This window comes from Bidens hawaiensis, unplaced genomic scaffold (genome assembly GCF_021521415.1).
Source record: "Bidens hawaiensis isolate Kalapana, Puna unplaced genomic scaffold, B.hawaiensis_p1.1 tig00005680_1, whole genome shotgun sequence".
Lineage (NCBI taxonomy): Eukaryota > Viridiplantae > Streptophyta > Magnoliopsida > Asterales > Asteraceae > Bidens > Bidens hawaiensis.
Genome location: NW_027491370.1, coordinates 70,122 through 80,208, shown reverse-complemented (window position 1 = coordinate 80,208; position 10,087 = coordinate 70,122). Strand labels below are relative to the sequence as shown.

The following is a 10,087-nucleotide window of genomic DNA, read 5'->3' as shown; positions in this document are numbered from 1 at the left end:
AATGATTCAAGAACACATGATTTTTATTCAAAGACTTTTGAACCAAAAACTCAAGAATACATGATTTTATTCAAAGGCTTTTGAACCGAAAACTTCAGTTGGCAAGCTTCATGCTTACAATTCTCTTTTCTAAAACATCAACCAACTAACAATAATCTATCAATCCATTTAGCATTTCTTGTTAATGTTTTGAATGTTTTTTTGCATAGAACATAACAATCAAACATATTTGTATAAACCAACCAAGTTCCATTATTAGAAACAAATGAGGAGGTGTTGGATACAAAGCCAACCTCCACGAAGCCTAAAAAGCTACATTCAGACAATCATGGCTAATTGCAAAATTGAGTAAAAAAAATATATAGTGTACTTACAAGCCAAACCATGAACACTAACATCCCGACCACACGAATCCCGAGCAGCTACTTGTGAATTCAGCAGTATGTAAAAATAACTAAGTTCAAGAACTAGCATCAAGCAGGAATCTGTTGACGGACCTGGTCAGCTGGATTGGACTTCTTCTCAGGCTCAGATAACTGAAATTGCGGTTTTGAAGGAAAGATAAAAATAGTAGATGCAGCAGTTGTCGGTTGAAATCCAGCTGAATACCGCACAGAGGTAATTGTAACCCTTGGAAGCTGTAGAGAACCTGAACTTAGTGGCACGAGCTTATAACCTAGAATATATTCTGATAACGGTAGAACAAAAGTCGTGTCGTTGTGGGACCCAGACAACACGAAGCTTTGTGAATCCGATAACGAGAACTTAACCTCTTGAAGCAGTTTTGTTTGGTTCTTAACCCGAGCAAAGTATGTGAACGGTTCACCAAGAACCCCTTGAGGTGGACACTCCATAGTAATTATTAATGGAGGAAACTCTAGGTTCACATCGGGTAAGCTTTGTTTTGTAACAACCTCTTTCGATGATTCGTTATCCCGTCTCCATCTTACACACACGCTTCCCAAGTTAAGTTTTGAAACATTTAACTCAGGTTTCACGGTAAAAACTTTCTTAAATTCTTCCCCTGGGACGAGAAGCGCGGGATCGGTGTCAATTCCTGAGAGTATTGTGCACGTGGTTTTAGCTTTGTTTTTAGGAGTAGCATCGTCATCAGTTATAGACATGGAAAGTAATCTCAACGGGACCTCGGTGCAGTTAGTCGCGTTGACAACAAGCATGCTCGTTTCGTTGACCGGAAGTGATCCTGTTTGACCAGATTCGGGAGCACGTTTAAGCCTCGAGAGCAACAACGGGTCCCGCCGGAAGGGTAGCATAAGACGGTGGCTGATGACAACCGGGGTTTTCCCTTCAATTTGCAGGCTTTTATGAATATGAACTTTGGGGGCCCCACTGCTTGGAGAATACCCGAGTGACACGTATAGCATGATCGGTTTAGGATGATGCCATTGGATCTCCAGATTACATGACCAGGAATCGCCGACGCTTATAAACGGAACCGAAACCAATCCAAATGACTGTTGAACTTTCCTGATATTATCATCACTATTATTATTATCTTGGGTGGGACCACATAATACGCCAAGAAGCTCAACATGAAGATTATCAGAAGACGATGAATGTTCAGCCTCTCGTGGACTGAGCAAACCAACACCTCGGGTGTCAACCAGATTGATTTTTAACTCACCTGACTCAACCGAATGGCCCTTGGAGGTCAGAGTCACAGGTAACAAGAAGTTTTCTCCAACTAAAGCGGGCCCGGTTGACTCTAATATAAGGTCAACTTGTGGATCCGGTTCTTCGACTTGGGTAACCTTCATACCAGAGAACGCAATAGCAGGATCCTTGGTTGGGGAAGATTCAAAACGCTCCTCATTTTTCCACATAGGTAAATCATTCATATTTGCAGGACTTTCAGCACCACAACATATGCTAAAGTGGGGCCCAATTCGAGCAATTACATATGTGCATTCCAGTTTTCCACTATTTACTGCACCATCAAATATAACACTCAGTTAACAAAACAAAACAATTTTAACCCATTTTCAAAAGTAGGGATTGGTTTGGGTCGGATTTTGGCTCAAAACGAACCAAAACCCGAAAATTTGATTTTGGATTTTGTAAACCATTTGGTATCGTGTTTCTCGGCTTGGGTTTGATTTGGTTTCGGCATTTCTGGTTTTGACATTTAAACTTGAAAATAAATATGGCCCCAATATATGGCCAAAATAATGAATTTTGGGCGAAAAATAAATATGGCTTCAAAAATAATGAATTTTGGCCAAGATTATTTTTATAATTAATAACTAAATGATTGTTATAAATTTTGCTAGAAAATTTGGGTTTACACTATTTAACTTTTTTAAGGCAAAATTATATTACATTCCGGAACTCGAACCCAGGGTCTTTGGGTGTATAAGAGACTTTGTCTCTGCCACTGGGCCACCAAGTACCAACTCCATGACTACACTACTTGCTAAATTCTTATAAATTACTTCAAATAAAAATAAAAAATGAAAATCTTTATTCGCTTGGATTCAGTTTTTATTACATTACGGAAACATAAAACTAAATCATCGGTTTTTGTTTCGGTTTGTTTTTTTTGGTTTTATGCACACCAATTAAAGTAAACTTTAGATGAATTCTCAACCCATCTCACGATCCCCTTTTAGCAATTTTGACCCATTTTTACAAGTAAACGGGTCAAAACTGCCACCTGTAATAAACTCTAAGACTGGGTGAACTGAAGTGCCTATTTTACATGTCGTACCTGACTTGATATCATACGTTAACCGAAGCCATTTGTTTGTCAAAAGTTGAATCACAGGAACAGTCTCGACTCTGCGATCAGGATGGATATTGGAGATTGATGACGACTCGCGCCTTTGAGCATTCAAAATTATAAAATTGCACTCAGATTGATTAAACTGGATCTCTAACTGATCTATTTCAACCGGAGATGGCAGTTGTGATAAAAGTGACAATGTAATTAAAGTAGGCGCATGTGGCTTAACAATCTGTTCATGAAAAGCTACTGATGTCAATAGAGCCACTCTGAGGGGACTCACGAGATCAATTTCAAGATGAAGCGGGTGATCACTGTCTACTTTTATACCACTTGTTTCTTCTTCATTAGTTGTTTCTTCTCTAACAACTGCAAACACTTCTTTGTGTATATTTTCCACTTGTTGTAGGCTCAGGGAACCGCCAGGCCCACAATCCTTAAATTCTTGAAGACTAGAAATGGATAAAATTGGTAACGCGGCCATTTCAAGTGAATATGAGATGAAATCTTGTGCTGAACCGAGTTTTCGTGAGCACTCGCGAAGATAACCAAGTACCTCCCATAGTAAAGTGACCCAACCCTCTTGCCTGTATAGACTTGCAAGTTTATCAAAATGGTGTTTTGAATTGGTATAATCACCTGTAACAAAATATTCTTTTGCTATTAAAAGCATGCAAAAAGACGCTGCTCTTTGAGATTTTGATTTATTGTATGCTTCATATGCTTTTTTCAGTAATGCAATGGTTTCAGTGGAGTCCCCTAATTTCTTCTTTTCAGCAATAAGAGCGAAGAGGGTGTAATCTTCGTCTGTGATTCTGAAAGAACATCAAAAGAATAATATGTAAAATATTTAAAATAAATAAAAAAAATCAACAGAAATTTTTTTTACATACAGTTGCATAACAGATGTCTCCCCGAGGTCAAGTAATCGAGCAAATTGACCCACGTAAAGAGAAGGCACAATAGAATCAGAACTGTCATCAGTCTCAGCTGGCATCGTGGAAACAGCATTTTCTACACACTTCTTTTTCTCCCTTAAAAATTGAGCAGCAAGCTGTGTCAAGGAAACATGTAGTAGATTATGTTGGTGTCAGAGTGATATAATAGTCTAATACAATCATCTTTAAACATGCAACCCATTTTGAGCTGACCCCATTCTAACCCATAACCGCCAACCCGACCCATTTTCCAGGCCTATTAAATATAACAATATTACTTGAACTATTGTGTGTCACTTAATGATCAAGTTGACTATCAGAAAGGCGTATAACCAAGAAAGCACCCCTATATCCAACAAAATAAGAAGCCATCTCACTTTGGTGTCAATTGTGTTTAAACACATTATTGCAACTTCATTACATCATGATTATAATTAGGTGAGAGAATTACTAATATAAATGAATAATATCTAACTGTCCCTACCTTTAATCACCATATTATCTGATTAACTACTCATATTGAGCATGCACATCCAAACACCCCCTAACTCTACCGCCACAATCATCCATACCACAAAAACTAAAAGAATATTTGAGCAAACCGTGAAGCTAAATCAAGCACAACATGTGTGTGTGTATACACACACTAGCACGAAAGCCCGCGCTACGTGACGGGATAACTGGTGTTGCATCTAATCCAGCCTGTGCAAGCCCATCATCATTATTACTATTATTACTATTATATTATTATTATTATTATTATTGTTGTTGTTGTTGTGCATAATAAAATTTATGTCATTAAATATGGATTAAGGTATAGAGGAGTGCCAGAAAAATTTATAATGAATAAAACTAATGTCATTAAATACAGATTAATAATAAGTAAAATCAATCAATCAATCAATCATGCCCAGTAAAATCCCACCGACAGCAAAGCTATAAGTAGGGTCTGGGGATTGAATGTAGTGGGCTAGTGACTAAAAGACCAATTTACCCCTTTAAAAAGTGGTAATTACTTAAGTAAATGCATTAAGTATTGCACTATATGAATATAAAAGGTTTTAAAACTCTTCAACTCAAGAAACTCTTAACATGCACTTCCAAATGCTTTATAATACAGTATAGATGTGTGCGTGTGTGTGTGTGTGCAATATGTGAGTGTATGTGTGTGTGTGTATAAATATAGACAAAGACAGACTGGGGTTCATTAAAATACACTAAATTATGCAAGAACAAAAGAATAAACCTAAATCATCTAATACTTTCATCAATGGTCATATTTTAAAATTTTTACACTTCTTAAGTACAAACATGTATGTTTTGTAAATAAAAACCCATAAAACTATGTCAATTTTTATACATTCAACCGTATATCTACACATGTGTAGGTAATAAGCATTACTTACACACGTGTAGGTTCTATATACATATGAAATCTGTTCGGATATTTTTTTATTGAATTTCAGGAGAGATTAATAAACATTACATATCAGCCATTTTTTATATTTTAGATTTTTTTTCAAAATAAATTTTCTGCGTGTTTTGCAAAAAAACTGTGTCCTGCCTAGAACCCTCCACTACATATGCATACACACACACACACACAAGAGTAATTTGGTGAGGAATTTCCATATTATGTAAATGCAAGAGCAGGATAGATGGTTTAAGCAACTTGCCTGATAATAATATGCTGGACGGAATTCCCAATTAGATGAGGTTCTATCTGCAACAGTTAATGCAGAAGAAGAAATGGTTGCACTGGTAGTTTCAAGCAGCTCAGCAAATACTAAAAACTGCCTGCTCAGCCATTCCCAATGAAGAAAACTCACTTGTGTAGGGCCTGTTAGCTTCTTATAAGAAGCATTATGCTGACGAAACCATTTAATTGCATCTACAACCTTCCCACCATGTAAAAGTAATGTTGATATCTTGAAGTGGAATTGCTCTGCAACCATCTTAATCTCAACCAACCGTTGGATCGCTGGCAATCTAGTAGATGTCCCAATCATCTGCATTTAAAATTAGATTTTTAATGCACCCAAACCTTTAATCTGTTACTCGGGCATGTTTGCATGTGCGTTTTAATATATTAATACGACTTGAGAGTGAATATTAAATTTGGATTGTCTGGGTAAAAAGTGATTTATAACTTTAAGTTCTGATAAAAGCAATCACACTTGGATAACCGAACCAGAAGTTGTTGTAGAAAACCATCCCTAGCCCTTTAAAAAAACTAATGTATCTGATACTGATATAAATCTCATGATAATCACTTTCTAAGTGCACATCCAAACACCCCATAATTCAATCTTTTAGAAAGAGAACCTCTCGCAGTGCATGATAGCCATCCTCATACATCCTTAAAGCTTCAACCCAGTCTCTCCTGAATTCTGCATATATAGCAACCTACAAGTTGAATTCAGATAAGATAGCAAGTAGTTAGAACTTTTATACTCCTAATAGAAGCTATTATCATAGAGAACAAACTTTCTGGTATTACTTTGATCTATGACTACTTTTTCATTAAATGTTTGTTACAAAATGTAAACCTAATCTGCAGACCCCGTTACACAGGTTTTCAGCAATTTAACCCTCTAAAAGCAAACCTCCCCTTCATCTATGAAGAGATGGCTATATATGCATCACATTCACAGATATGTGCATGCAATCTTTATTTACAGGGGTATATATAAAGAATAATTCTTGCCAACACTAAATCTTTTAGAATCAAATTAGAGTTTTTCCTAGCAGTTTCAAACCACTGGTGTTCTATAACTTCCTGCATCAACTATGTGTAATAAACAAGCAGCTGAAACTTGAAAAAACATGTTATACGAAAGTTGCAGCTATTTTCTTACTTTAAAGCAGTAGCGGACATTAAACTCAATGGAACCAAAATTCTTCTTTTCAAGTCTTGTTTTAACTCTTCTTCCTTCATCTCTGTAATAGGTAAGAGCTAGCTCTGCAAATATGTTTCCTAGCCTACATTTGACGCAAGTAATAGTAAATACAACAATCTATGACAAGTAACCGTGAGTCATGACGCTCATAGATAAATAACGGCATGCCTGTTCAGAGATAGGTTGAGTTCAGATGCATCATCTGGAATAAATGTAATAACATGTTTTGCATCTACTTCAGCACGCTTGCGCAGAGCAACCATGCGTTCTTCCGTTATAGAATCTGCACCATAAACCTTGTCTCACTAAAAACCGGACAATAATATAATATATCGAGATTTAATCAATGAAAAGGCAGTTGGTTAGTTAGTTACCTTTGGAATTAAACCTGACAACTACAACCACTAGGAGTTTGATATTCCTCCCTTTAATCACTGTTCTGTCACACATAACATAACATAACATAACAACATATAAATAATAAATTAATTAAAGCATAGTGCACCAAAGAGGTAATATCTGATTTCAGATTGTGAAATTGGCCTACTTGAGGGTATCTAGATCATTGCAGACCTGCTGCCAGAGGGCGGGATCACCGGAGAGTTGATCGGTGTCAAAGAGCGCAGCAACAACAGCGGGAACCCTAGTCCGATGCTTCAAGAGCCAGTCTCGTTTGATAATGCCGGTAGAGGTGTAAGCAGAAGGCAGTTGATTAGTGTCGTTATCCTTGGGGGTTTTGTCAATGAGGGAGATCTTGGAGAAATCGGGTAATGCGAGTGTGTTGATGGGCGGTTGTTCGGAATGGAGGTGAGTTGAGATCGTGGCGTGGAGGTCCTGGTGGCCCACGATGCACACTAGTGTCACCGGTGGTGTACGGAGTTCTTCCGGGTAATATTCCATTGGAAGAATTAGGGTTTTCAATGTGGCCGGAGGTGGAAGGTGATCGGCGATGGTCCACGGAATAGCCGATCTGTTTTCTTTCATATGTTATAGTCTTTTTTTCAACTTTCATATGTTTATCTTATTACAATATCCGAGTTACACACGAGTTGAAAATCTATAAATAACAAAATCAATATAGATAACTATAAAATTTTACAAATAAACAACCAATTAAAAGATCCAATACAATAACACCTTAACATACATTACGTACGCGAATCCCGTTTTTCACAAATCAATCCATGAACTCACATCACAGCATCTCGGAATCGTCAATACATATCCAATTAATCATTGGTTCACCAAAAAAAAAAAACAGTTTTGGATGGTTAACCGATTAATTTTTCACTTTTTTTTCACGAAAACCGTTTTTGAGCGTTTCTTGAGCGTTTTATGAGCGTTTAGGGTTTGGGTGAGCGTTTTAGTATTTTTGACTTGATTTTTTCCTTTGAGCGTCTCGCATACCTCTCATACGTTATGCCATTATCGTACAGTATCTCTACCCTATATTAACATTAGATGACCTACAAAATATTAAAGAGTAACATTGTCTACATAAAAAGTTAATATTATCCTAGTATGAACTTCAAAATTTTCCGTCCAAAAACAAAAGCATTTTGTTATAGAACCTGAAAGGGAATATCTCATAAAATAGTAATCAAGTTTCAAAAGTGTTCCAATTAGGTCACTCATGCATATTTTTCTCAAATCAGGTCACTAAATCTTCAAATAAAGTCCCACTGATTTTTTTGTGTGTCAAAAAGAAATGAAGGATAAGATGTGGGGGTTGGAATTTGAGATATATGTAGTTAAATTTAGAAAATTTTAAAAAACGTTAATTATATTAAAATTCAAAAAATATAAATATAAAATTCACTTCGCCACTCAAAGTAAACATAAAAAAATAAAAAGATTTCCTATATGAAACAAAAAAAAAAGAGAAAGGCTAAAAAAACATGTTAAAACCTTTAATTTAATAAAATATAAAAGTTGAGTGACTTAATTGGAACACTTTTTACAGTTGAATGACATAATTGGAACACTTTTAAAACTTGGTTACTATTCTATGAAATTGCCCTGAACATGAAAAACAAAACAAACCATGCAACCTGATTAAGTATTAAACTAAAAGGTTAATGTATGTCATAATGAGTTTATGTTATCATTAATATCTAGAAGATTATGTAAAACTAAAACCAAAATGTGTGAATGTAATAATTAAATACAGACAATCATAAAATTTCACAAAAAAACATTTGGAAAATCTTAGAAAAATGCAACGAACTGGTGATCAAAATTATAATATTTTTTGATTGTCATATTAAACAAACACACATAATAAACATAACTTAGTAACCAAACTATTGATCATTCAGATTGTTTTAATACAAGCTTAATACTATGACAAACTAAATATACACATAAAAAGTAGAGACCAAAATAAGATCTAAACATGTCGGAGTCAAATTTACCAACCATCAACTTCTTCAAATTACACCAAAAAAACAAAAAACAAAACAAATTACCTTCACAACCTGACAAACAAAATAAATGATTATGGAAGTTTATTGTACACTTTTGGAAGTTTCTAGTTATGAACTAAACTAATAACTTAAACAGAAAACACAAAGTAAATAATGAAAGTAAAAAAGTTAGAGTAATCAACTACATAATTAAGTTATTGAATAAGTGTTTCCTTAAATTTAATCTTCAGATTCCAAAGAGTTTAGAAGATCATCAATGTTTGACTCATAGTTCTCACACTCTAACAACCATTTTACCTTCTCACTAACTTTATTTTCCAAATCCTAAGTGTCATTTCTTTTCTAACATTAGCAAGCTTCAAGTAATCCAAATCTCTTAAAAGAAACAAATTATTAGATTCCAATATTGATTTAGGATATTACCCGTCACGGGTTGAAAATAGATAAATAACAAAATCTATATAGACAACCATAAAATTTTATAAATAGACAATAATATATTAACGTTATGATAGCCTAACCAAAATATTAGATACTAACATTGTCTACATAAAAAGTTAATAGTTACACAAACTTGAGTATATTAGCAAAGTCATGAAAAGATTAGAGATTAATTGTATTATCCCAGCATGAACTTCAAAATATCCGTCCAAAAACAAAAGCATTTTGCTTTACAACCTGAAAAACAAAACAAACCATGGAGCATGATTAAGTATTAAACTAAAATGTTAATGTATGTCATAATGAATTTATGTTAACATAAATATCTAGAGACTTTTGTAGAACTAAAAAGAAAACGTGTAAATGTAATAATTAGCATATAAATGTAGACATATATATAAGAAACTCAATTGTGCGTGTTACAGATGGTTAAAAATATAAAAGTAACAACATAAGAACTTGTAAAAGAAAATACTTATTTTTTTCAAACCCGTGTCATATATCCAAATTCATAATATTCCAGCTAGTATAAACTAACAATATACCAAAACATATTTAATCTAATAACATAAATGGATAATATGATACCATTTACAAGTAAACTAATAACCCATAACATTTGTTTCGTTTATACAAACA

General features: G+C 34.6%; 1 protein-coding gene across 1 annotated transcript; it reads right to left on the bottom strand.

Annotated features, from left to right (window-relative positions):
- Positions 1 to 233: 233 nt before the first annotated feature.
- Positions 234 to 7,556, bottom strand: LOC143630498 (uncharacterized). The gene is made up of 9 exons (XM_077099489.1): positions 7,129 to 7,556; positions 6,956 to 7,020; positions 6,750 to 6,864; positions 6,540 to 6,663; positions 6,007 to 6,087; positions 5,358 to 5,690; positions 3,637 to 3,797; positions 2,729 to 3,558; positions 234 to 1,948 (listed from the first exon to the last, which is right to left on the bottom strand). The coding sequence occupies exons 1-9, from the start codon at positions 7,479 to 7,481 to the stop codon at positions 474 to 476; spliced, it is 3,537 nt and encodes a 1,178-aa protein (XP_076955604.1). The 5' UTR covers positions 7,482 to 7,556; the 3' UTR covers positions 234 to 473.
- Positions 7,557 to 10,087: the final 2,531 nt, after the last annotated feature.